Here is a 25,321-nt window from a genome sequence, read left to right on the forward strand (position 1 = left end):
TTATACTGTGGAGTGTGGGCTGCCCTAGAAAGGACATGCCTTGGCCGAGGAAGCTCTCTGTAACTGAGGTGGTCCCTGGAGAGGACAACAGCACCCCCAGCGGCAGGGGCAACCAGCCCTTTACCAAAGGGGGCTCTGGGCAATGTGGCTCCGTGTCCTCCATGCAGAGCAGATACTCGAAGGGATGGATGTGAAAATTGAATAATGGACAAAAGGAGTTTGTCCTGGTGCCTCGCTCAGGATAGGCATTCAGTAAGCAGTAATAGCTGCAGCTCTTACTTCTGTGTGATTGTGGGTTCCACTCACTCCTGCCAGTGTCCTTGAGCTAGTCCCCCCATCGTCTGCAGTTTAGGCCCCCTGTCCAGTAGAGCAAGGAGACCTCGCGCTGGTTGCCTGTTCAAGTCAGGTGTTTCAAGGGTCCATAACCAAAACTGCTGAGAAAAATACAAGACAATAGCATTGTTTTGATTTAAAAATCAGAAAGGAGTAAGGGCAATCTTGTTCTGGTATCTTTGGCTATATGGGGATATGCCTGCTTTCTTTTATTTTCTCTTTTTATTCAACAGCTGACAGCATAGAAACTCACCATACATAAACCCTCTCAGGAGCTAGTAAATTCCAAAAGGATCAGATTTTTCTTTTCTCATTGAATTTAGTAACATCCTTTTTGCCAAAATGGTACCCATGTGTTGGGCAGACTGGAGGAGAGCAGAGACCAACCATCGAGGGCTGCAGCCTCATTGGGTGTCAGCTACTCCAAGCGTGTGCTTTGGAGAATTTCAAAAATTCTGGTAATTTTCAGAACTGAAATTCATTAGCATTATTGTAAGAGTCTATAAATACAGTGAAAAGCATTTACAAATAGACATTGTAAAACGCTTCCACACCCACAGTCTGAACACTGTCAAAACACCAGCTGCAGCTTCCTTACTTGGAAGGATCAGAACCCTTTTTAAACGACACCTACTGTGTTTTCAAAATAGGCTTGCTTCTGGCCCCGGATAGAAGATAATTTCAGCCGAAAGCCTGTGTCTGGCTCTTGACATGTGGGATCAGGGCTCAGAAAGATGGAGGGATCCTCAGTTCCTTCTTGTCAGAATGCCCCTGGATCTTTAGCATCTGGCGACAGGTCGCTTGGGGATGGTACTTCCTCTTTCCTCAGGTGATCCCTCAAGGCTTGGGCCTCTTGGTCTAGGATTTGGAACTCCACACACCCCCACCTGGTTCCCAGGTGAGCTCCAGGTGTGGGCCCAGGTGATCACAGGGGCACCTGTGGTCGGGGAGGTTCTTTAAGGAGGGTTTATAGGCAAGGGCCAGACCATCTCTTGTCTTGGCAATCAGTTGTCCTTGGCAATACCATTGGGGAGAAAGGAGAGGGAACATAAGCTGCCTGAATTATATGAGTCTCTGTTGTTAAAAGTGAACTTTAATGAAGGAAAAATTTTACCTATAGTCTTATATCCCAGAGATAACTACTGATAACATTTTGGACTGTTTCTTTCCCATCTTTTTCCCTACATGTGATTTGATTTGTTTTTCATTGGTTTTACATAGTTAGGATCATACTGAATATCCTCCAGCTTTGGGGGTTGGGGGGAATTGCATCTGTTGTAACAAATGCATAATGCATTCCCCTTTGAGGACAAAGGCAAATGCTTATGAATTCCACAGGTGTTTTTGAGCCTCTGTCGTGTGCCAGGGGCTAAGCTGGGTACTAGCAGTCACCCATCACACTGGAAGAGTCACTATAAATATTCTTCCAGTCTTAAAAAGAAATAATGATCCTTCTTCCTAATACCTAAGCAGGGCTTGTGGGTGTATGTACACAGAGAGTAGGTCACTTTTAATTTGTCTCTGCCCTTTGCCACTGTCACACCAGCCTTTGTCCTTCCTGTCATGTGTTTCTAAATATCATTTTCATGGCTATATAAAAGTCCATCAAATATCAGTTATTCACCTGTTCCCCTCTTTATGAAAGATTCTAGTTTCAGTTTTTCTTTATTACAAATAGCACTGTGGTAAACATACTGATCTCCAAAACCCATTTGGTCATTTCAGACAATTTCTTTAGCATAGCCTCCCAGAACTGGGCCAAAGCAGATGCCCATTTTAAATGCTGTTGATATACACCCTATTCTTAGAAATTACTTCTCTTTACCCTGAGCCATTCCCCAAAGGCTCTGTGGTAACTTTCCAAAAATGCATCTATAAGAATAAAATAGTTGAGAGTGACAGTAAGGGGGCAAATAAAGGTAGAAAAGTAATACAGCCTAGGATATGATGAGCACAGTAATGAGCAGTAGCGTTCTCTACAGTCTATTCAAGATAGGCTCACAGTTGACTGGAAGCGTCTAGCTGTCAAATCAAAGAGGGAAGTGGCGGCTCCGAGATTCATAGTTACCAAAATGCACGAATAAACCACATGTTCAGAAGCAGCTGAGCTGAGCTCTGAGATACAGATCATTAACTGCTACATAAAGTTCCTTGTCCCACCAACACACCCTCAGATTCTGTCCCCAGCCATCCCGCCAGGGCGTCACCTCAAACCAACTTTCCTCTTGGCAAAAAAAAAAAAAAAAAAAAAAAACAGTGGAATTAACTGGACTTTTGTTGCCTGAGTGACCTTTCTCCCTGGACAGAACACGTGTTCTCATAGGTTTTGGTCCTTGGTGTGTTCCCAAAAGGACAGGACTGTCTGGCTCTGGGTATAATTTGAGTTGTGTTAGTTTGGAGAATGACAGCACCAAAGCATTGCAGCTCTGTAGTTAGAAAATAATAAGATCAGGAGTCCTCAAGTAGTTTTCAAAATGAAAATCCTTTCCTACTAATAATGGTGCATTTCCCAAAACATTTCATTCAGAAGGTTACCTTCTAATTAGTAGCCACTGGGGCCCTGCCAATAAAATGTTTTGAAATAAATTTCCCCAGTCTCACTGCTCCTATTGGCTTGAGGGTCTGTCCAAAGGAGTGTGTCCTGTGGGACCTGACCTTTGGTGGCCGGGGGATGGAGTCTACTCTGTCCCCCCAGTCTGCTACAGTATCCTGGCCTAGGGGACTCCACAGCCTCAGGAGGTGGGGCTGAGGCGGAAAACAAATGCTCTGCTCTAAAGCTTAAGCTGCTTCCCCCTTCCAAGCACAGTGGTCCATGCTCTCCTTGAACTTGTACTTTGGCCGAGCTCTGAAAAGCCCCGAAAGTCTCCTAATACCCACCCACAGTTTTAGAGCTGTGTTTTCTCTTGGTGGAGGTCAAGCCATTCGGCCCAGCCCTGTTGGCCCAGAGTTCTTACTTTAAGACGTTTACTTTTAAAGATTTACAGGTCAGTCTTGTTTGTTTGGGGACTGACGGGGGCTTACCTCCTTCCACTGGGTCTTCTCCACCATCACAAGGATATGCGAGTCACACTGAATGCTATGACCACCCCCCCTTCTTGACTGAAGAGACATACGGGTTGACCCTATCAAGTCCCTCCCTTGTCCCCTGGTTTATAGGTCTCTTTCCTCAACTGTCCTTCCCTCCCTCATTACTTCCAAGACAAACAGAACCTTCTAGTACTCAGCCCAGCAGTCTGACCTTTGCCTGCCTTTCTGCTCTTAATGCTCTCTGGGGACCTCAGGCTTCAGCCCAGGAAACCCTGTCCACACTGGGCACTCCCACCTCCCCTGGGGTCCTTGCTTAATCATGCCTTTTACTGATATATCCTTTCTCCCTTTCCCACCAAGGCCCAGCTGGAAGGCCACCTCCACTGTGTGCCCCTGACCACACCACACAGATCCCTCGCACTGACCCAGTCCTTTCGTCCCCTACGACTTCAATGTGCGTTTCCCTTGCCCAGCCTGTGCCGTGTGGGCCTGTGTGTGTGTCTGTCTGTTTCTCCCATGGAGACCGTGAGCCCCTCCAGAGTAGGAACCACCCAGTGCGGCCCTCTCCATATGCCCTGCATGATGGGTATTTGACAGGCGAGCCTTGAGTAACTCTGCTACTCATTGTGTGGTTTGGCTTCAGGCCATGGTGACTGCCCAGAGCCACGAGATGGCCTATTTCTGTTGCTTTCCCAGAACAACTACTTGGCTTCTCCCTCTCGCTTTATGGGTGAGGATCTTTTCCTCTTTCACAACCATCACAGACCACAGATAATCTCGTTCGGGGCTCATCCCCCTGAAAGGGTCTAGAGATCAGCCCTTTCGGAGGAATTCGGAGGCACCTTCTATTCTCGCGTGAGGGGGCTGTTTCTCTCCTCTTCTCAGAGGCCTGCTCCCACCCCTCAGAGCTGTTCCTTGCCCAGATACAGAGGGAAGTCACTTGTGTCCTGACGGGTATGGGGGCACCTACCCAAGAGCCATCTAATTTTACAGGCCTGGGCCCCAGCGCCAGCTTTCAGGCTGCCAGACCTTAAACTCAGCCCCTTGTGCCTGTCAACACCCCAGCTGATGCCTCCGACTCAGGCCAGAAAATCTTTTTCTCAAGGTTAAAAGTAGCCGACCTTTGACAAGCAGCATTGGCTAAATTCCTTGCTCCTTAAAAGGGAGGCTCTGCTTATCATTTGCTGGTGCTTATTTGGCCATGGGGTGGGAGCAGGCCCCGCGTCGTACCCTGTGTACCAGCGGGAGGGTTAGTGGCTGAAGGTGTGTTGCTGAACAGTCATTATTAAAATAGCTCTCTCTGAAAATGTGTGCTGGAGAGGTGGGCATCCAGTCTGCCGGCCGGTCTGACTGAGGCCCATGCGGTTGGATAGGTCATTGGCTCCCACTGGCTCCCTCCCAGACAACGGTGCCACCCGCCCCATGCACAGCACACTCCTTAATGTGTGTGCAGCGAGAAAGCTGACACAATGACAAGGACACACACCAATTATTAAATGCCTGGACTTGTGTTTTTAATGTAGGGGTGACGGTCCAAAGATTGACTTGGTGGGCAGTTCGATTTCTGGCATCCTGGACAAGGATCTCTCGGATCGCAGCAATGACATCGGTGAGTAAGGCTAGCGTTCTGGCTTCTCTTCACAAAATTTTCATAAAACTGCAGCGTTTGGGTTGCCCCTTCTAGCAGCCTGGTGAGAACGAACACAGCCATTTAAAGGGAAGGCTAACAGCCCACCATCGGTGTTAGAAGTCGCGGTTTTGTAAAGGCGATGTGATGGTGATTGCCACATTAAAACAGAATGCCTGGAATTTTTACTCTCCCTGACCTTAGGAGAACAGTCTAAAGAAAAGAGGTGATGAATAAGCCTTTTGTAAAAGTGGGCATTAACACTTATATTCGTATTTTCCAGTGACTTATGTATTTAATGTAAAAAGGTGAATGGGTGAGAATGCAGAATGGCCGAGTTCATTGTAGTCAACACTTAGTGTTTTGAGTTTGAATTTAAAATGAGCACTGGCGTGATAATTGCTGATTAGTTAAGAACATGGGTGAGTTTTTCAAAGGTCAAGATAGCACTGTGATGAAGGGAAAGGTAGCCAAAGTCTCTGTGGGGATGCAAGTGAGAGGGTCTTCTGGGTGTGTGCGTGGGTGGCACGAGGTTGCATGTGTGCTGGTTGAGGCCACTATTGGTCTGACTCAGGTGACAGCCCTTTTAAGAAGTCTAGATTTGGGGGCTAAAAATTTTTTTTTAGCTTTACATCTTCTATTTGTACCTATCATGGTCATAATATTCTACGTAATAGGGCTACATTTTGGAATTTGCCTTTTTAAATTAAATTTTTTTACTTTGAAATAATTAGAGATTTGCATGCAGTTGCGAGAAGTAATACAAAGAGACCTACGTACCCTTGACCCCTTTTCTCTCAATGGTAATGTCATAATGAAACTACAGTCTGAGATCGGAACCAGGATATTGGCATGGACATGTCTACTGGGCTCCCTGCTTTTACTAGTACCTGTGTGTCTTTAGTTCTTTATGGTTTTGTCACATGTGTTAGGTCTGTGTATCTTCCCCCTCGGTCAAGATACAGAACATTCCGTCGCTACCAGGATCCCGCCATGTTGCCCTTTTATAACTACACCCATGTCCCTCCTGTCCCCCACCCCTTCCCAAACCTCTGGCAGCCACTCTCAGGGACTGATTTGCCATGGAAGATTTCCAGCATCTTTTGCATTGGCTGCTCGATTTAGAAACAAACATCTGACCGTTGGCGGACCCATAAGTTAAGGCACCTGAGTGCCTAACGTGAGCGTTCCTGTCACCTGGGGTTACTCCTCCTTTTTGGGCTGCTGTATTTTTCCAAACCTGCTAATAGAGTTGTGTCTTTACAACTGCTGACTGCAGTCTCTGGCCTGATCTTATGAAGACTTAGTGGTAGGATATGTCATTGTGACTGTAAACACCAAAAATATTTGCTCTGTCTGCAGAGGCTTTTTGACCACCCCAGCCTTTGAGAAGCGCAGTCAGGAAGCGCAACCAAAGGCTTCTGACAGCTTGGGCTGATGGAATAATAATAGAAATGCCGACCTGCTGGAGCTTTCGACCTGGTTAAAGGGCAGAGCAGAGCAGGGCAGTGATTGGCTATGAATGAGACGGAGTCATCAGAATGAGCCTGATGAAGTTCTGGTCTTGCCACTGTGGTTTAACATTCAGGCCCACGATTTAAGGCAGGATGGCCAGCTGGTGAAGTGGCAGAGAAGGTAATGTGGGACCCCCCCACAGGAAGGGAGGTATTCTCCCTCCTCCAGGACACAAAGGGCTGTGCCTTGCCTGGGAAGAGCGTTGGCCTTTGGCTCTTGTTTTCTTTGGGTCTGGAGATGACTCGGGTGATTCTCACCAAAATATGCATTTCATATTTCTCAGTCTGACAAGCTAGTTTGGAAACGTTGGGGGCCTTGATCAAAGTGGGTTCATCTACGGAAGCTCTCATATGTGGAAACTGGGCCCCTGTTGTGTGTATATGGGAGCCCAGAAAGAGCTGCTGAGGCTTAGTTTGCTCTCATTTTACCAAGAAGACGTTAATCCCCGAAGGCCGTAACTCCTCAAGCTAATCATGTCATGCATATTGTTTGCATTGCAAGAAACTATCCTCAGTGGCCTTGTAATCAGCCACTAAATTCTTGAGTATCTACTCAAGGGCAAGGCCGAATGGCTACCAAGGCCCTCATACACAGGCCCTGCCGTCTAGCAGCTTTGTGTCCCTTTGGGCCTCTGGGACAGCAAGTGGAAAGTGAGGAAACACTAGCAGACTGTCTCACTGACCGCTGAGTGGTGGAAGGTAATGCCAGTCACAGTTGGGGAGGCTCTGCAGTGCCCAGATGCTAGGGCAGGCTCCCTGAGTGGGGGGCAGACTCCTTTGGATCTAGAAGTTGGATTCACTGAGGCAGAGGCAGGCAGGGTGATCCCATGGGAAGTGCGGATAACTGAGCACAGATCAGGCTGGCCATAGGAGAGCGTTCACGGCGGCACGGAGGAAGCTGCCCTATAGATGGAGGTCTGGGCTGGATTCGGCAGAGGAGGGACGCGTCTGTGATTTATTCGGTAGGCTGTGGGTTGACACTGAAGTGACATGATCAGGTCTAAGCATTCGATGATAACTGATGGAGCTCTGTGGGACCAATCGATGAAGGAAAGATGGGTGTTGCGAAGTCAGGTTATTCGTAGTGCGGGTGAGAGGCGGTTAAGAGAGACCCTGCTTTAAGCTGCCCCACAAGATCGCGAAATAAGGGCTAGATGTGGAAGCAGCAAAGCAAAAGAAGTGTTGCCAGGCCTTGGGCCCTGACTGGGTTGGGGCGCAGGGAGGAGGAGAGAATCCCTTGTCAGCTGTGAGGTTTCAGGATTAGGGAAAAGTGACTTGGGAAGCAATAAGCATGTCTGGGGGAGGAACCGGTCTGGGGGGAAATGTGGATTTATGTAAGCCTGTTGACTTTGAGATGTGGTCAGATGTCCCCGTGTTAGTGCTGGATGAGGCGGAAGCCAGAAGGTCGAGGCTGGGGAGAGCTGAGGTTGTAGAGGCCAACGGGGTTTGCAAGTAGAGAGGAGGACCTTCTAGGAGACCAAGTGCAGGGCTGGCACGTGCAGACCCCAGCGTGAGGAGCGCAGAGTGCTGCGTCCAGGCTGGGAAAACCTTCCGTAGTTTACACCGCCTCTCCTGCCCCTCCCGGCTGCAGCTTCTTCACTGAAGAAGGAAACGGACATCTCTCCCAACTTCCTCACCTTGTCTTCCAGAGTTCTGTAACGTCCCTTCATGGGCTGCACGATAGAAATGCCTATTATCAATGCTATTGTCTGCTTAGAAGGGATAGTTAAGTCAGGAAGATAAGTAAAGGCCTTAGCAGGAGTAAAGGGGAAGAAGGACCTAGAGCTTGATGACCAAACCGGGCACAAAGTCCCCATCTAAGGGAAAAGAGGCATCTGGCAACCTCTCAGAGGCCAAGGGGGGAACGGATTTTAAGCAGAATGTCATTAGGCTCCGGGGCAGAAATGCTCTTGTTAGATGGGTGGGTCAAGGAGGACAGGATACCTCGGAGGGGCTGGCACCTTTCAGGGCTGCTTTGTGTCTCTGCTTTTGTATCATTTGCTCATTGCTTTGACGTAAGAAGAAAATTATTTGTACCAGAATGTTTTGTTTGTGAGTCAAACAATTGAAGCTGTCCAAATGTGGGCCGCAGTGAATAGCCCAATACAGCCCTGGAAGCCCTTAGAAATCATCAGTGTTAGCTATAAATAAACTTGTTTCCTCTTAATAAAGCTATAATTTTAAATTATTATAATATTGAATTAGAGAACATGGTTTTTTTCCGATCTCCTGTGGGCAGCTACCAGCATCTGTCAGCCCACAGTAATTTAGAATGAAATCAGTTAGTCCAAAACGAAGTTGTTGATGTTGGTTCGAGATACTGTGTATCAAACTTCAGGGCCATATTTCAAGGAACATAATAGGAGCCATGGATGAGCTCCAGAGCAGGCCTGCGCATGAATAGAAATGAAAATTAAATTGTCCAGTTTTCTCTTGCTGATGGAAGACTCTCTGCTCCGATTGAATGGGAGATTATAGGCCGAGGAGTCAAGTGCCATAACATTTACTTTTATTATGCCATATATTGTGGTTCCCACGGCATGGCAGGATTTATTATTACACTCCAATACCACGGAGATTTTCGGACTCTTTCCCACTAAAGCATGGAGATAGCAGCGGGCCCCAGGTGGGAAGCCGCCTGGGAGCTAAGCCATCCAGAAGCAACTGTTTGACTTGGAAACAACCCTTCCCATTTCTCGTCTGCCACTTGCCTTTGTTGACCGTCGTTCCCCACCCATCCTATTCAGATCTCATCCCACTGTCCCCACTTCTTTCCCTTTACGAGACCGGCACCCCCTCTTCATGTGGGGAAGCTGGGAATTTCTCCTCCGGCTTTCCAACCCGATCCACAGATACGCACTGGACATGGCAATCAATTTGGGGACCAAGGGTTGCCAGCTTTAAAGTTGATGGACTTAGGACATAAAACTAGTTTGGAAGATCTAAGTTTAACTTCATCTTGTCCTCAGATCTCTTACAGATGCCTCCTGGCCTGTGGTTCATTTGGACCAGGAAATGCAAAAGCACTTCCCTGCTGACACCCTGGCAATGCTAGGAAGACCTCATTGATTTGGGATCCTGGAAAGGTTCTGAAACTGGATTGTCATGATGGTTACACAGCTCCATAAATTCACTAAAAATTTTTTTTAATATTTTATTTATTTATTTGAGAGAGAGAGAGACAGTGAGAGAGAGCATGAGCGAGGAGAAGGTCAGAGGGAGAAGCAGACTCCCCGTGGAGCTGGGAGCCCGATGCAGAACTCGATCCCGGGACTCCAGGGTCATGACCTGAGCTGAGGGCAGTCGCTTAACCAACTGAGCCACCCAGGCACCCAAAAATTATTAAGTTGTATGCTTAACCTGGGTGAATTTTGTGATATACAAATGATACCCCCAATAAAGCTGTTAAAAGCAGCTCTGGCTCCTATCCAGGGACACAGGACACAATTCCACACCAACTTATTTCAGGACTATTTGAGAAGCTATATGCATGTCCCCAGTGTGACGACAAAAAGCAAAAGAGATTGGGCTTTCTAGGGTCATGTGCTTTATACCAAGGAAGTGAAACATCTTGAACTTCTGGTGGATGATCTTGAACCTAGTCAGCACTCTGAGCATTTTTGGTGTCCTTCCTGCGCTTTGGGACACTTGGCCTTGGCTCCAGTTCATTTGGAAGAGGGTCTATGCCAGACCTCTCCCTGCAGTGTCCCCGTGTGGCTCCCCACCTCTCCCCTAAGACCATTAGGGCTTACAGTCTAGGTTGCACTGAGTAAAGGAGGTCAAGCTGGCAACCAGTACTGATTTCAAAATCAGCTCGCAGTCCTAGAAGAGATGGGCTAATGGCAAGGCCTTGTCCTTCTCGGCACTTCCAAGAGTCTGGCCCCACGTGAATGCTGCGGGTGTTGACAGGCAGACATTTGCGGTTAGAAACACCAGGCCACACCCAAACCGGGGCCCTTCCCCCTGCCTGCCCAGCCCCCACCAGGGCATTCCCAGTCTTCGGCAGTCTGTGGGGTTGGCTAGGTCCATGCTTAGTTTTGATGGGTTCTGCAAGCCTCTTTCATCCCACTGCATCCAATAAGAGCAAAAGTGGTGAACGTTCAAAGTGCCCACAGGAAAAGGCGCACGAATGCTGTAGAAACAGGTGGGGGTTAAACAGATCAAAGTGGGGAGATGATGATACATGTTTTGCCCCATGAGAGCGATGTGTTTGGCGACATGAATGATTCTAAAACAGAGGGAGCAGTGCCATCCTCCCCGAGGCACCTCTAGTCGTCTATAGGCAACAAGGAAAAGGAACTGACGGGTGAGATGAGCAGAGGGACGTTCGGGTGTTCAGCAGATGTGTTCCAATGCCTCTCGGCTTGGAGAGGCTCACAGTGCCCACTACCCGTGTGGACCTGGGCCCAGCCCCAGAAGCTCACCTGTGCACAGAGGCAGTGTGTCCTGCTCTGGGATTTTGGTCGCCCACCTCGACGGCCAGGGTTCCCGCAGCCTTTCTTCAGCCCAGTGGCTGGAGTGTCTCTGCTACATGCTGAGACCATTGGCACCTTGAAGAATGCAAATGCAGAGGGACACCCAGTGGGGGCAACGTAGTCTATACTCAGCAGGGAGACTTACACAGTAAGCTTTCTTACTTCCACACTGTGCTCGACTGAGGCCTCGGTGCTGAGAACGTACGTGGAACCAAGAAGGGAACAGGTGACGTGCGCTCTCGGGTTGCACATGGCCTTCATTTGGCCTGCAGTGCCCTCTGCCCGCTGGCCGTGGGCTCACAGATTGGCAGAGCCCTGTTACGGCTTCCGTTTGACTTGTAAATATCCAGAGGGATCTATGACCTGCCAGAAAACCACACTCAAGGACCTCTTTGTCACGCTAAAAGCATTAGAGACAAAACTACACCTCATTAAGGGGGACATTTGAGTTATCAAACTCCCTTCTCTAGCCAAGGGCCCTTGTTAAGGCCTGATGTGGATGCCTTGGCCGAGACCACCTCCTGCTACCTCAGATTTATTAAATGAGAAAAGTGATGAGCACTTAGGAGTGAGGTTGGTGCGCCCCGCTAAAGGGTAATTGGATCTGGTGGTGACAAGCTAAAGATGAGGTGTCAGTGAACAGGGAGCCCTGATTTAGAGCCGGAGAAGCCACTTTATTTAGCTGCGTAGTGACCTGCGGTGGCGCTCCCCACCTCCCCACGCTTGAGTCATCTCTCCCTGAGGTTGTTCGTGTTCTCTAGAATTCAAAGACTTACACACACACAAAAGGCTTTTAATTTGAGGGACTGCTGACTTTCATTTTACTAATTGAGGACATCTTAAAAAGCAAATGCCATTGCTTGGTAGATTTAAAAATTGGACAAATTTAGCTTACTGGGAGACTCACAATGTTGACCTTCTTTTCCTTGGCACTTTATAGACAGGTGGTAGCTTTGTCATGGACTCACACCAGTTCTTGGGGAGGCTTCTGAAAATTACAGGTCTAGCGCATATGTGCAGAAATGAGGGTCTGGGAAGAGAAATGTCGGGGACAAACTAAAGGCCCCAGAGAGAGGCAGGTGTTCAAGCATGGGTGAAAACTCAAACTGCCCAGAAATGTACAATTAGCAGATTAATTTTTTATAGGGTTACAATTACTTTTTTTCAAATCACTCATGCAATGTCAGATTTTTTTTTTAAAGATTTTATTTATTTATTTGACAGAGAGAAATCACAAGTAGGCAGAGAGGCAGGCAGAGAGAGAGGAGGAAGCAGGCTCCCCGCTGAGCAGAAAGCCCGATGCGGGGCTCGAACCCAGGACCTGGGATCATGACCTGAGCCGAAGGCAGCGGCCTAACCCACTGAGCCACCCAGGCGCCCCAACAATGTCAGATTTTAAAGGGTGCTTTTTTTTTTAAAGATTTACTTGAGAAAAGAGATAGGGAGCATGAGCAGGAGGAGCAGAGAGAGAGAGGGAGAAGGAGAGACGCAGACTCCACACTGTTAGGGGAGCCCAGCGTAGGGTTTAATCCCAGGACCCCAAGATCATGACCTGAGCCCAAACCAAGAGTCGGCCACTCAACCAACTGAGCCACCCAGGTGCCCCTAAAGGAACCTTTAAATGCTTTGTACCTCTGTCCTCTTCCTTCCCCAAGGCTGGAGAATGGAAGCCTCCAGTTCTAGAGGGGTCTGTCCCTCCCGGTGTGGTAACAAGAGCACTGGGCTTCGCACAGAATGTCTTTTCTCATTGAATTTTTTTACTTGGCATTTAATTTTGGGTTCTGTGTAACTCTAGGCATTAGGATATTATTGTTTCACACGCAAAAATTTTCTTTTATGAGTGAGTGTCTGACTACTCATCTTGTCGCTCAGTAAAGTGCCTTTGAATGAGATGAAATGCCCTGTTCCTTGGGTCCCTGAAAGGGGACGTGTCCTCCGGACGCATGTCCCACTGTAGCAGGCCGTCCACCATGGCACACACCTCTTTGGGTCCCGGATTTTTTTTTTTTTTTTTTTTTTGAGTAGAGTTGACACACAATATTTTATCAGTTTCAGGTGTGGATCTTGGTTTCTCATCTTTAAACCAGGGCCTTGGAGGAAATGATCAAAGCGGCCTAGTTCAGCCTCACAGGCTTGTCTGTCAGGCTCTGTTTCCTTTAGCTACATTTTCTGGACATTAAGAAAACTGCTCTTTTTTGGTAACCTCTGATTCCTCTTCAAGATTAAATAGCTTATTCTTTTGTTTGTCTCTTAACTGTAGTTCCCTCAGTTTTGTTAGTTCCTTTAACCTAGAACTGCTAATTTGGCTGTTTCTAAGGTCTCATCTAGGGTTTTCTTCGGCCTAAAGATTTTTGCTTATAAAAGATTTGCTGGCCAAGGTCCCTGGATGGCTCAGTTGGTTAAGCATCTGCCTTCAGCTCAGGCCATGATCTCAGGGTTCTGGGATCAAGCCCTGCATCAGGGCTCTCTGCTCAGCTAGGAGTCTGCTTCTCCCTCTCTCTCTGCCACTCCCTGCTGTTTGTGCTTTCTCTCCCTCTCTCTCTCTCTCTATCAAATGAATAAACAAAATCCTTAAAAATAAATGAATAAAAGATTTCCTGGCCAAACAGAAGTTTGTGAGCTAACAGTTAAGGCATTACTTTTTATAAAACTTTTAAAATTATTCATTCACCTTTTAAAAAATGTATCATGATTTTTGAAAAATATTGATGGGTAGGATGTTTGCTGTCCTAAGTAAATTTGACCTCATAGAGCGAACCCTTATACAGGAACAAGATCATCCCACAGAGTCACCGAGTATGGGGTGTGTTAGAGACACCATGGGTTCCCAGGTTAGGCACACTTGGATTTGAAGGATAGCTCTGCAAGTTCCAGGTTGAATGGCTCTGAGCTCCACTTTCATCTTAGGTATCACAGGGTTAGTAATGCCCCGCTCCATTAGAGGGTTGTTGTAAAATGTAGACCTGATGATTTGAAATGGTGGACACAAAACAGGGGCTTTCCGAGTGGTAGTTGGCGTAGCTGTAGTCAGAGGCGAAGAACCAGGCATCAACCTACATTCTCACCAGGACTACTGTTATTAGAAAGCAGGAAAGTTCTTGGACACATACCATAATCAGCAGACTGAAATTCCATAGCGGCATCTGAAATCGTTTCTTACATGATCTACTCGGTTGTATTTGGATTTTAAAGAACGTCTCCCCACCCCACCCCCAGTTACAAAGGGAATAGGTACTTAAAAAAAAAAAAAAGAATGCAGGAAGGTAGAAAGTGAAAGTCCCCTCAGGGTCTCAACCTCTCTTTGAGATAATCACTGTTAATTTGTTGTACGGGCTTTTAGACTTCTATCTTCCCATGATTGGATAGATGGATGAATTTTTACAAATGTGATCAGGTTGTACATACCGTTAGGGTCCACAGTTGTTTTTTGAAGTGAATAATGTATGTTTGTATCTTTCCATATAAGTCACATAGGTCAACCTTATATTTTTAATATCAACATAATATTCCATGGTGGGATTCTAGCAGAACCAGCTGGCTCAGAGCAATGTTGCAAAGAGCAGCCTAGGATGATGATCTCTAGACAGGGACACCTGCACCATGGGGGGCCACAGAGACTCCCCAGGCCATGGATAGTGCCTCATTTCTTATGTGCTCTTTCTTCAAACTCTTCTCCTGGGAGACCCACTGGCAGGCTGCTTCTCCCCTTGCACTCCCCTTTCCCAGTGACCCGATCCCAGCTTACACAACATAGCCAATCTCTTGCCCACTCCACAGGTATGCAAACTCCCGCTGCAAACTAAGAGACACTTCCAAGATTGGTGTTGGACTTGAGAAATTGAGTGACTTTATTGACTGGACAAAAATCCACTTATAAATTGGTTGGTTTCTAATTCTTTGCTTCCAACAAAATTGAAGGAGGCACCGACTGAGTTGTTCATTGATAGATTGTTCAAAATAGTTCTTGGTGATGCTAGACCACTGTCTGATTTTGCCATATAACTTGGAAAGAGTTCAAAGAATTGAGTGACGTTGTGATAACAGAATTCTTTCCATTCCTATATACTTTGATTTATGTGAACAAAGTTTCTTGGCACTTATATCTATAAAATGAAAAATAGGAATAGAATCAGTACCAAACCATGTCATTCTCATGTTAAGTAAAATCATACACATGTGCATAAAGTTATCTGGGGGGAAAGCCCAATAAGACTGCCCTCTTTTATGCCAACAGATTATGAAAATATGTGGTACGTGTGTATACATTTGCTCTGATCATTTATAAACTACTAATAATTGTCATGGTAACTCCTTCCAGAAGAAAAACCATTACACTTAGAACCTTAGGATTTCAGGAACTTAAGAAATCATAAATTTCTATTTATAACCTTGTTTTTTATAGAAGAAAAGATAATGAACAAAAGACAAAATTAACAAAAGCACAAAAATGCATTACATTAGAGTAAAATCCAGCAGTATGACAGAAGTACAAATTCAGAGAGGGAAAGGGGTGGTGCAGAATTTCCAACTGCTAACGAAAAACTTATTCCTGATTTTTTTTTAAGATTTGTGTATTTTATTTGAGAGAGTGAGCGAGCACAGGGGGGAGGAGCAGAGAGAGAGGGAAAGAGAGTCTCAAGCAGATTCCAAGCAGAGCGTGGAGCCCATCATGGAACTCAGTCTTAAGACCCTGATATCATGACCTGAACAGAAACCAAGAGTCAGATGCCTAACCAACTGTGCTACCCAGGCGCCCCAGCTTATCCGTGATTTTTTAAGATGGATGACAGCAGTTGTTAAGCTGTCATGGCATTCAAATGTATGTGGAATATACTTAAGAAAGCAATATCATAGTTATATCTTTGAAAGTATAGCAGAAATTACATCTTTTGTGACAAAAACATCTCAAATTTTAGATGTCAACTTAAGATGTATAAGGGGGCACATGGGTTTTCAAAATTATTTTAGGAGGTGCACCAGTAAACAGTTTGAAGACCACTGGCCTCGTAAATAAATATATCATTCTACACTTACATAAATATTTCTCTTTTTTCAGATTTTATTTATTTACTTGAGAGAGAGAGAGCACAGAGGGAGAGGGAGAAGCAGACTCCCTGCTGAGCAGGGAGCCCAACGTGGGGCTCAGTCCCAGAACCCTGGGATCATGACCTGAGCCGAAGGCAATTGCTTCACCAACTGAGCCACCCAGATGCCCTGACATAAACATTTCTGTGGATCAGTTTCTAGAAGTGAACTATCTTAAAGTGTATGCACTGGCATTTTGTGATAGGTATTGCCAAATGGCATTACGAAAAGGCTGTGCCAATTTATATTCCTATAATAATAGCATAACCACTATTTCCAGTAAATACATTATTTCCTAAGCTATTTTGCATAACAAATACGGGCATGTAGTAAACAATTTTTAAAGGAAAGCAAATCTGAAAAGTTATTTTTCCCCACTTCTCATTGCCTGTTATCAGTCCCTGTGAGGCACTTTACCTCTCCTCAGTGCTATACTTCAGAAAGCCACGCCCCCTTCCCTTACCGCTTCTCCATATTTAAATTAGGTTCCCATGCTATCATTCCTAATTTCATCTTCTACCTTTCTTCCATAGTAGCTAGCAGAATTTGTAATAACATGTATAAGAGACCATCGCTCTTGGGGGCTCTAAGCTTTGTGACGCAGGGACCATGGCTATTTTGTTCACCCCCATATCCCTCCATGCCTAGCCCAGAGCCTGGATTGTAGGGCTCACTTAGTGTATATGTGCAGAATGAGTGGACTGAGCATAAATGAGAAGAAATGCCAATACCATGATGTAGGATCGTGATAGAGATCGTCATTGCCACTAGTCATATGCAGCTATTTAAGTTTAATTTATTTTAAGTAATCACACTTAGCCATATTCCATGCACTCAGCAGCCAAGTGGGGCCAGTGGCTACCATGTTGGATGATACAGATACAGCAGGTTTCCGTCATCACAGCAAGTTTGAATGGATAGTGCTGATAGAGAGTGATTGTACTTTCATTCTCCTAATTGTAGCTATGCTTGGCACACAGTAGATATTTAATAAAGATTTGATTAAGTGAATGAGCAAAGAAACTCATCTCCCTCTCTTACTCTTCAGCTACAAGTTTCCACATAAAAGTTACTTTGTACTGAATAGCTAACCGGTCTGACTTAACTTGCCTAACACCTTCCATTTCTTACCAGAAAATTCCTTAAGGAAGCCAGTCCCTTTTTCTGTCCACTTAAAAACACATTGGAATAAGTATATTTTTATAAGTAGACTCAACGCTGGATGTGGAGCCCGACACCAGACCTGAACTCACAGCCTTGAGATCAAGACCTGAGCTGAGATCAAGAGTCAGGCGCCTAACCAACTGAGCCACCAAGGCTCCCCACAAAACACATTGGAATAAAATAGAAGAGCTTATTATAAGAGCATAGAGGGGTTTCTTCACACACACAAGATTATATTCCTACTATACATTCCTATTACAGTCCTAGTATCTTTTCTTGTTCTTGGTGTAGAAACAATTCTCAGAATCGGTTAAATCAGAGTTCAGGTAAAATGTTCCTGCTGTCTTTTCAGTGCTCCATAGTGGAAGGAATTCCACAGACATGAATCTGAATGTGGGCCCTGTCACTTTCTGGTTGTGACCTTGGCCAATTTGTCTAAACTCTGATCCTCTGTCTGTCTCCCTTTGTGGAAAAGAGTAGCCTACGCCGCATGGGTTTTGCACAATTATGTGAGCGTGCATGTGTGAAGCGTGGCATAGTGGGCTGGCTGAACAGAGGCTCAGACCTTCTTCCTCTCAGTGCTTGTGTCTTCCACACTTCACACCTGGATTACAGATGAAAACACAGCAGGTAATTTGCTATATCCTTCCACATTTTGGAGGGCTTATCTTCCCATAGAATCTAATTGTTACTTAAATGAGAATTTTTCATTTGGTAACTCAGTTAACACAGGTGTTCATGTGACCCCTACTAAACGGCCCATATTTGGTGTCTGCACATGAGTTACACACTAGTCACATGATCTACATGCAGGGTGAGACTTCCTGTCCAGACTGCCTTAAAAAAGGAGGAAGGGAGGAAGGAAAAGGGGAAGGAGAAAAAAAATTGTATTATTCTTTTCATTTAGTCTTGCTCTTAGATATCTGTTCTCAAATCCCACAGCTCCAACAATGGTATGCAGAAACAAAATTCTACCTGATGATTTGAAAGCATTTTCATATAATTTCTCATTTACAAAAGAATAACCCTACAAAGCTGATAGCTCAGATAATTCTCCCATTTTTTTCCCTCTGGTGGAAAAACTGAAGCCCAGAAAGGTTGTTTGTTCATTTATTCAATAATCATTTATTAAATACCCACCAGAAGCTGGGAATGACATTAGGCCCTAGGGAAAATACAGATAAAAGCCATAGCTTCTTTTCTAGCTGCTGGGGAGACAGATAAGTCAACAAGGAAAGCCAGTCAGGGTGCTGAGTGCTGAGATTGGAGGGGTGGGTGAGTAGGGGAGCACCCAGGCCAGGCTTTAGGGTGCGGTCTGGCTTTTTGGAAGAGGACCTGGTCGCTCAGCAAAGCCTTGATGGCCCCAAGGGAAAGGGAAGGGGAGGGAAGTCACACAAGGGACAGAGACAGAGGTGGGCGCTAGCCATACCTTGAGGGCCTTGGCCACGCTAGGTCACCAGGATTTCCTGGGAACTTGGGAAGGATTTTAAGCAGAGAAGGGGGACATACTCAGATCTTCGCCTCACATGTGTGTCTGGGGGCTGCCATGGAGTGGTACCAGGTTGGGAGTGAGAAGTCCATTATAGACTTTCTAGGCCTGTAGTCCACAAGGAGCCCTACCAGCCGTGATGATCCTTGACAGTGACGTGGAGAATGGATAGCTTCCCGAGCTACTGGGAGGTAGTGACACTGCCACGCTTTAGCTGTAGGAAACTTCTGCTCTAGGGCTCTTTCTCCAGCCCAGAGCAATGAGCTACCAGGACTAAACAGCTAGTTAAGAGCTTGCAAAGCTGTTCTTTTGGTAACAGCAGGCGTGTCTCAGACTTTTAACTGTTTCTCTTCTGTGCTCTCACTGGACATGTCGTAGGTCTCCTGTGGTCACTGGTACCATCCCTCCTCCCATCCATGGAAAATAAGCCCACATTTTCTAATTGGACGAAATAGGCTATGACTGCAGTTGATGGAAAATGGGCAACTGTGTGTGCCACAAAGAGTCAAACGCCCTTTCCAGGCTGGCTCCTGTCCAACATAAATTATCCCCGTATGTCTGCAGAGGGCTCATCTTTCAAGTATGAGAGGAGCCAAGAACCTCTCATCCTTATGAAACTAACTTTTAAAAAAATATCCACCATTTGCCAGTTCAATAGTTTTGGATTGGCTTGTGAGCATTAAAACCATTTGTTACTAAGAGGAAAAATTCCCAGCCAGGCTGAGAAAGCTTATATCAAGTTTCAGCCTGATTCATTTCAGAAACCATCATGAAAACTGGGACATTTTCTTCACACCACAATGAGTTAGTCATGGAAAGTCTGCCTTCGTGTCAGCTCCCGGGGCCGCAGTCACGAGAGCGCGCTCTGGGCCACCGAAGGTTTCTGCTGCGGGACGACAGAGTGGCCTCCTCCACCGTCAGAAAGCGGAAGTGCATCGCAGCTGGGGCTCTGAGGTGCCCTTTGCGGCAGGTGACCTCATACTTAGTGTGGCTCTTTCTTTCTGGAAGTTTCGTGTTGTTGTTTCCAAAAGGTGCTTTGTACAAGCTGGAAGTTCCAGGTAGTTGGATGTGCATGAAGAGGTTAAAAGAGTGGCTCCCCCTGAAGGACTCTAGCCATCCTCTTACTCTTGAGTGACAGGGACGGACGGATGAAGCAGTCTTGTCGGCCGTCTGTCCATCCCTTGAGGAGAAGGGTGGCCAGCCTTCCACGTGTCCGGGTGTTTTCAGCGTGGACCTCAGCCAGTGAGGCGGAAGGGGCCAGCCAAGCGTCCTCTGCAGGCGAGGCCCAGAATGCTGCCTCCCGGCCCGCAGCAGCCACCCCGCACCCCATCAGTAGGTGCCCCTGGAAGCGACGCTCCAGGAATCAGAGTTTCTTCCTGGGATGGGTTGTTCACGTGTTGTCTAGTTCGTTTGTTCACCTGTTCCTTCATGCACAGAATAGTGTGCAGGTCTGTCCCAGGAACGTGCTAGACCTTGAGAGCTCAAGGAGAGGTTCCTCTCCTCGGGGCTTCACGGTCTAAGTGCGGAAGGCACACGCCACACCTGAGTCATTCTGAAAGTGCGATTTATTACGGCCACCTTCTCACTCCCGCTGCTGCGTTTCTGACTGGCCCCCAGTCCCCGAGCCCTCGGGTGCCACTTTGATCAGCTGCTCGGGCACCTCTGTTGCCCCGCACACCAGGTCAGCACTGCCCAGCGTGGCCTTGGAGGAGCTGTCTGTGGCCAAGCCTTACTCCTGACAGCTCGCACGGGCAGGCCGTCCCCTCAGAATCCCCTGGTGGCAGTGCCCTCGAAGCCTCGCCTCTCTGCTCGGTCCAGTCCTTGCTTCTCCCTTCCTCCCCCAGCCTCTGCTAGAGCGTTCCTTCTCTACACGGCGGCGTGCTAGTGTCACAGGCGGCGACTGAAAAGCTGCCTCGTGCAGGCCGCTCCCCCGGCACATTCCGTCCGTCCCCAGAGAGGGAGCCAGGCCCGAGTCACTTTTTTTAATTGTCCAGGTGATTTCACCGTGCAGCCACGGTGGAGAACCAGAGTGAATTAGTCTTTAACTGGCCTTTCATCGCTTCACCCCGCTCAGTTTTTGCCTCCAGAGCCTGTTTCAGTTGCCGGGACAGAGTCACGATACAAGCGGGTGCCCTCAGCCCCTGGCCGCACCCAGCCAAGCCCCTTGCTCAGCCTCTGTTCCTCTCCTCTCCCCCCAGCTCCCCTGGCCTCCTTGTGCCTCCTGTTCTCCACAGCCAGCCCCCACCCACCAGCAGACCTCTCTGACCTGGGCCTTCTTACGTTCTCCCCTTCGGGGAGCCACGCGCAGAACCCGCTAAACTCAGTGTCCGTGGCATGCACGCAAGACTATCTGTGCAGCACTTTCCTATTGACAAAAATCAAAGAGGGAAAGATTTGGAAACTAGTTATCCAACAACGGGGAATTGGTTCAGTAAATCATGAATGGCAGCGCAACAGAAGATTTTGCCCCCATCAAAATATTTATGAAGAATTTTTAGAGTCAGGGCTCATGAGATAGGTAAAATAAGCAAAATGCAATATTCCATATAGTATGTCCCTAGACTATCCACTTTTAGAAAAAGAACGTGGAGGGTAATATACTGAAACACTAATAGTGGTTGTCGTGGCGTGGTAAGTTTATGCTTGACTTTCTTTTGTTACAATTCCATGTTTTTCCTCCAACGGTGGTACATTGAGCGGGTACTACCTTTGCAATCAGAGAAAAAGCGATTCACAACTAAGTGGGGAGATATGAATATCAGATGATGACTTGGGGCATCAGATGAAGTATATGATGGGGAATTTTGTCCACCTCTAGACCAGTCACAGGCAAGGAGGAGCAGGATGGCTATCACTGGCTTAGACTAAACATGGTTCCGGAAACAAAACTGGGGCTCCATTAACAGGAGGATGGGAAATAGTTTGGGAAGGCGGTGCCTGGCATGGCTTATGAAACATGATCTACTTGTCAGCCAGAGTTGGCCTTGCCCCCATCACAAGAGATAACGGGTCTCAGTGTCAACCCCTTTCTGCCAGCCATTCCTTTGTGCATCCCGAACACACATCCATGCTGATTTGTAAACCCCGGAACTAGATAGAAGGAGGTGACCCCTTAACCTAACTATATGTCGAAGAGGATGGATGGGACGGTAAAGGCAGAGGCCTTCCTCCTGGACATGTGCGAGGTGTGGCTGTGATCTGGCTGAATGAGTCTATATTCCTCTGAGACCTCTGTCACAGAGACGGAGGCTCCCAGAGGGCAGGGTGCTTTCTGCCATGCTCACTGGTGTAGCCTGGGTACCTGGCCCCGTGTGTAGTCAGAGTAGCTGCTCAGCCATGATGGCGTGAATGAATGAGCGCACTGATGACCGAAGATCACGTCTCCATTGACTAATGCCTCTCGAAGCAGAATGGTGCTGGGCTCCGGGAGTTAGCTGCGGAGGTTGAAGCTTGCTCCCCACCTCCAGGGAGTTTGTTGTCTACGATTAGGGGGATGGCCGGACTGTCGTTTGCAACGGGAGCAGGAAGCTGCCCTCTCTCCTCTTTCAGAATCAATGATCAGCATTCGTTTGCCCATGGGTATTGTACCTTGTGATAACTGCTTTTCGTGTTGGGATGACAAGAATGTTTTCTCTAGCAAAATGAACTTGCATTTGTAGAGGAACGGGGATTCCTCCTTTACCCCCTCTTTCTGAAGCTTTTAAAAGACCTACCTCATTCATTGGATGACCAGAGGATGGAAATCGCCTTCATCGATGATGACACAATCCAGATATAATGGATGAGTATTAAGGAAAAGGTGCTCGTGGCCTGTTCTAAGAACCTTTCCTCACTTTGATTTTTTCTCATAAAACTCTGTTTTACTTTTGTTTTAGACTTAGAAGGTTTTGACTCTGTGGTATCATCTACTGAGAAACTCAGTCACCCAACCACAAGCAGACCAAAAGCCACGGGGAGGCGGCCTCCATCCCAGTCCCTCACCTCCGTAAGTGTCTCCTCACTCCTCCTACTGCTGGAGAGCAGGTCAGCTTAGAGACGCCAGCCAAGGACTCTGCCGCCAGTGGCTGATACGAGGACGAGCCAGGAGAGGGAGGTCGTGAGATAGACGGCTGACCAAGAGTGATTGGAGAGTCTTCTGGAATCAAGCAGTATTTCTTTCTCTTTGTTCTTTGCACATGTGCTAGTGAGGTGGGCACTGCCTAGTCCCACTTTCCTTCTTTCTCCTTCCAGACTGATCCTTATTTGAACCTGAAATGAAATTGGTAAGAAAAAAAAATGTTGTGTTTTATGGTGGGAGAGGAGAACGAGGTTTGTTTGGTCTATAAACAAAACTTTGCTACAGAATAATCTGCCACTATACAGGTGCTTGACAATGGCCAAGCTTTTTTCTCTCGAAGCCCCATTATTGGCACCCCTCCACAGAACACCCCGCACACTTTTAGGAGATTGTACACATACGAGGTACCTTGTCGTGTAGGTGAAACCAGTCAGAGTGCTCCAGATAACCACAGAAGGTTTTTGTTTGGGTCATTTTGAATAACTTCTTTCCTCACTGGAAACCTGTAACATATTTGTTGTACCAAATTTCAACAGTGAAACGCAAGAAGATGAAAGTAAGTTACCTGTAATCCTGCTTTCCAGAGCTAAGAACTGTTAACCACTTGCTGTGTATCTGTATTTTATTTAAAATTCTATTTGTATGTATATAACATTATTTCTTCCAAATGGGTTACATAGTACATGCTCCCCCCCATATTGTGCACTTTCTCCCCAATCATTGCCCATTTTCCATGATGTCACATTTCATGGCTGCCTAGTGTTCCAGCCTATGGATATATGAGAGTTTATCTGGTCAGTGCACTACTGCTTCCACTTCTTCATTATAAACAATGAAGTGAATGTCATTGAAAAAAAACTTGATGCATCCACGAGCGATCTCTCTCTCTCTCTCTCTCCCTCTCTCATATCACATTGTCTTGTCCTTGCTGGGAATGCAGGTCTAAGGTCTTATGATCTTCATTCAGCCAGATACACTAAGGACTTAACCTTTTGCAGGTTTTCCAGAACACTTCCTCCTTTTGCCTCGTCACTGATCCCACCACAGAGGGCCGCATTTAGAAGAAAGAGAATGCCACTTCCTTCGAACCTCTTCTCTCCTATCTGTTGAGTTTGGGGGTGGGGTTTGAATCATGCTGTTTTCCTTCTTGGTAGGAAACTACCCTAACCATGTGTTGATACCTTTCTGGAAGAAAGGCTTGACAAACTGGCTTATTTTGTTACTCTTCATATAGGGTCCTGTGTCACTACCACCTTTCCTCTCCCTGCACCCTCCCCGACATGCCTCACACACACACAACCTGTTTAATTGCCTCTTAGTCTCTCTAAGTGTTTGATCCTATCTCCCACATCTTCTCTATAAATCCTTCCGTTTTGTTTTTTCCTCTAAATTCTTCCCAACTTTGAAAGGTCTAGAGGGCCTTGAGGCATCTGGAATTAAATACAGAGGAAGTCAGTTTACCATCCGCCACCCCATCCTTGGTTCATACATCCCATGCCTGGGGGTTCGTGTATATCTGGGGGCCTGGGTAAAAGCACCTCATCTTCACTCGCTTTTAACCTGTACCTTTTTTCACTCACTTTTTCAACAAATATTTATAGGCTTTTATGACGTGTGGACTCAGCTCTGAGCCAGGTACAAAGGCTATGACCGGGAGTGAGACATACAGGGTCCCTGCCCTTAGGAAGCTTATGGTGCCATGACTCAAATTTTGGCATTCTGTGTGCAACAATTTCATGTGTAGACTTAAAATAACAGGATATATTTGTGCTTTAAAGAAATATAATTACTCCCTTCCCTTTATCCCCGTCCATCCCCATGTGGATGGACATTTCAAATTCGTATTGGCTCTTCTTCTACTTAGCACCCATAGGTTTTTCATAGCAAAATGGGATCCTGGATATGGACATGTTCCTACCAGGCCATTGGAAGGAATGACTGTGGAGATACACCGGTCAGAATTAGCCAGCCTGGGACCTCTCGCCCTAGTCTGAGCTTCTTTACATTTATTGAATTCAAAGAGGAGATTTGATTGGGGGCTCATGAACTGTAGGTTACACAGAAGGAAACTGGCTTTTTGAATAAAATCTCCAAATGAAGGGGTACATGCACTGCAATGTGGTTAAGCAGTTAAGCTTAGAGTAATAAGAAAGCTTAGTTGGGGGTATTATTCTAGGTAATTGGATTTTCAGATAAAACAAAGATAAACAAATAAGACCTTTTAATTCTAAGACTTTGCTTACAAATCCCTAGATATATTAGTTTCCTGCCTTAGAAAGTAGGATAAACAGAAGAAAATAAACATGGGGTGATGTGGGCATGATTTTTCTGTAATGACACCAGTGATGATTCTAGATAGGATGATTTTCCCACCACCAGGGTAAACGGCACAGACATGCAGCTAAATGCAAGCTCACCCAAAGAGATTTCTGGACGATTCATCATTTTTAAAAAATCCCTTGCCTCAGAAACTCTTCATTTTCATTTGCTTTTTGCTAAAATAGCGAAATTCTAGCACAATAATCATTTACTTCCAAGTGAACTCCACTG

General features: G+C 46.5%; 1 protein-coding gene across 5 annotated transcripts in view; it reads left to right on the top strand.

Moving 5' to 3' along the window:
* SH3KBP1 (SH3 domain containing kinase binding protein 1) overlaps window positions 1–25,321 on the top strand; it is a 340,123-nt gene that overhangs the window by 304,227 nt on the left and 10,575 nt on the right. For all 5 annotated transcript variants that reach the window (XM_047715300.1, XM_047715297.1, XM_047715298.1 and 2 more), the window contains 2 exons: window positions 4,884–4,969; window positions 22,590–22,699. In XM_047715300.1, coding sequence (XP_047571256.1) covers window positions 4,884–4,969; window positions 22,590–22,699 — 196 coding nt within the window. The remainder of the gene's footprint in view (window positions 1–4,883; window positions 4,970–22,589; window positions 22,700–25,321) is intronic.

The sequence above is a fragment of the Lutra lutra genome, chromosome X (genome assembly GCF_902655055.1).
Source record: "Lutra lutra chromosome X, mLutLut1.2, whole genome shotgun sequence".
Classification (NCBI taxonomy): Eukaryota; Metazoa; Chordata; class Mammalia; order Carnivora; family Mustelidae; genus Lutra; species Lutra lutra.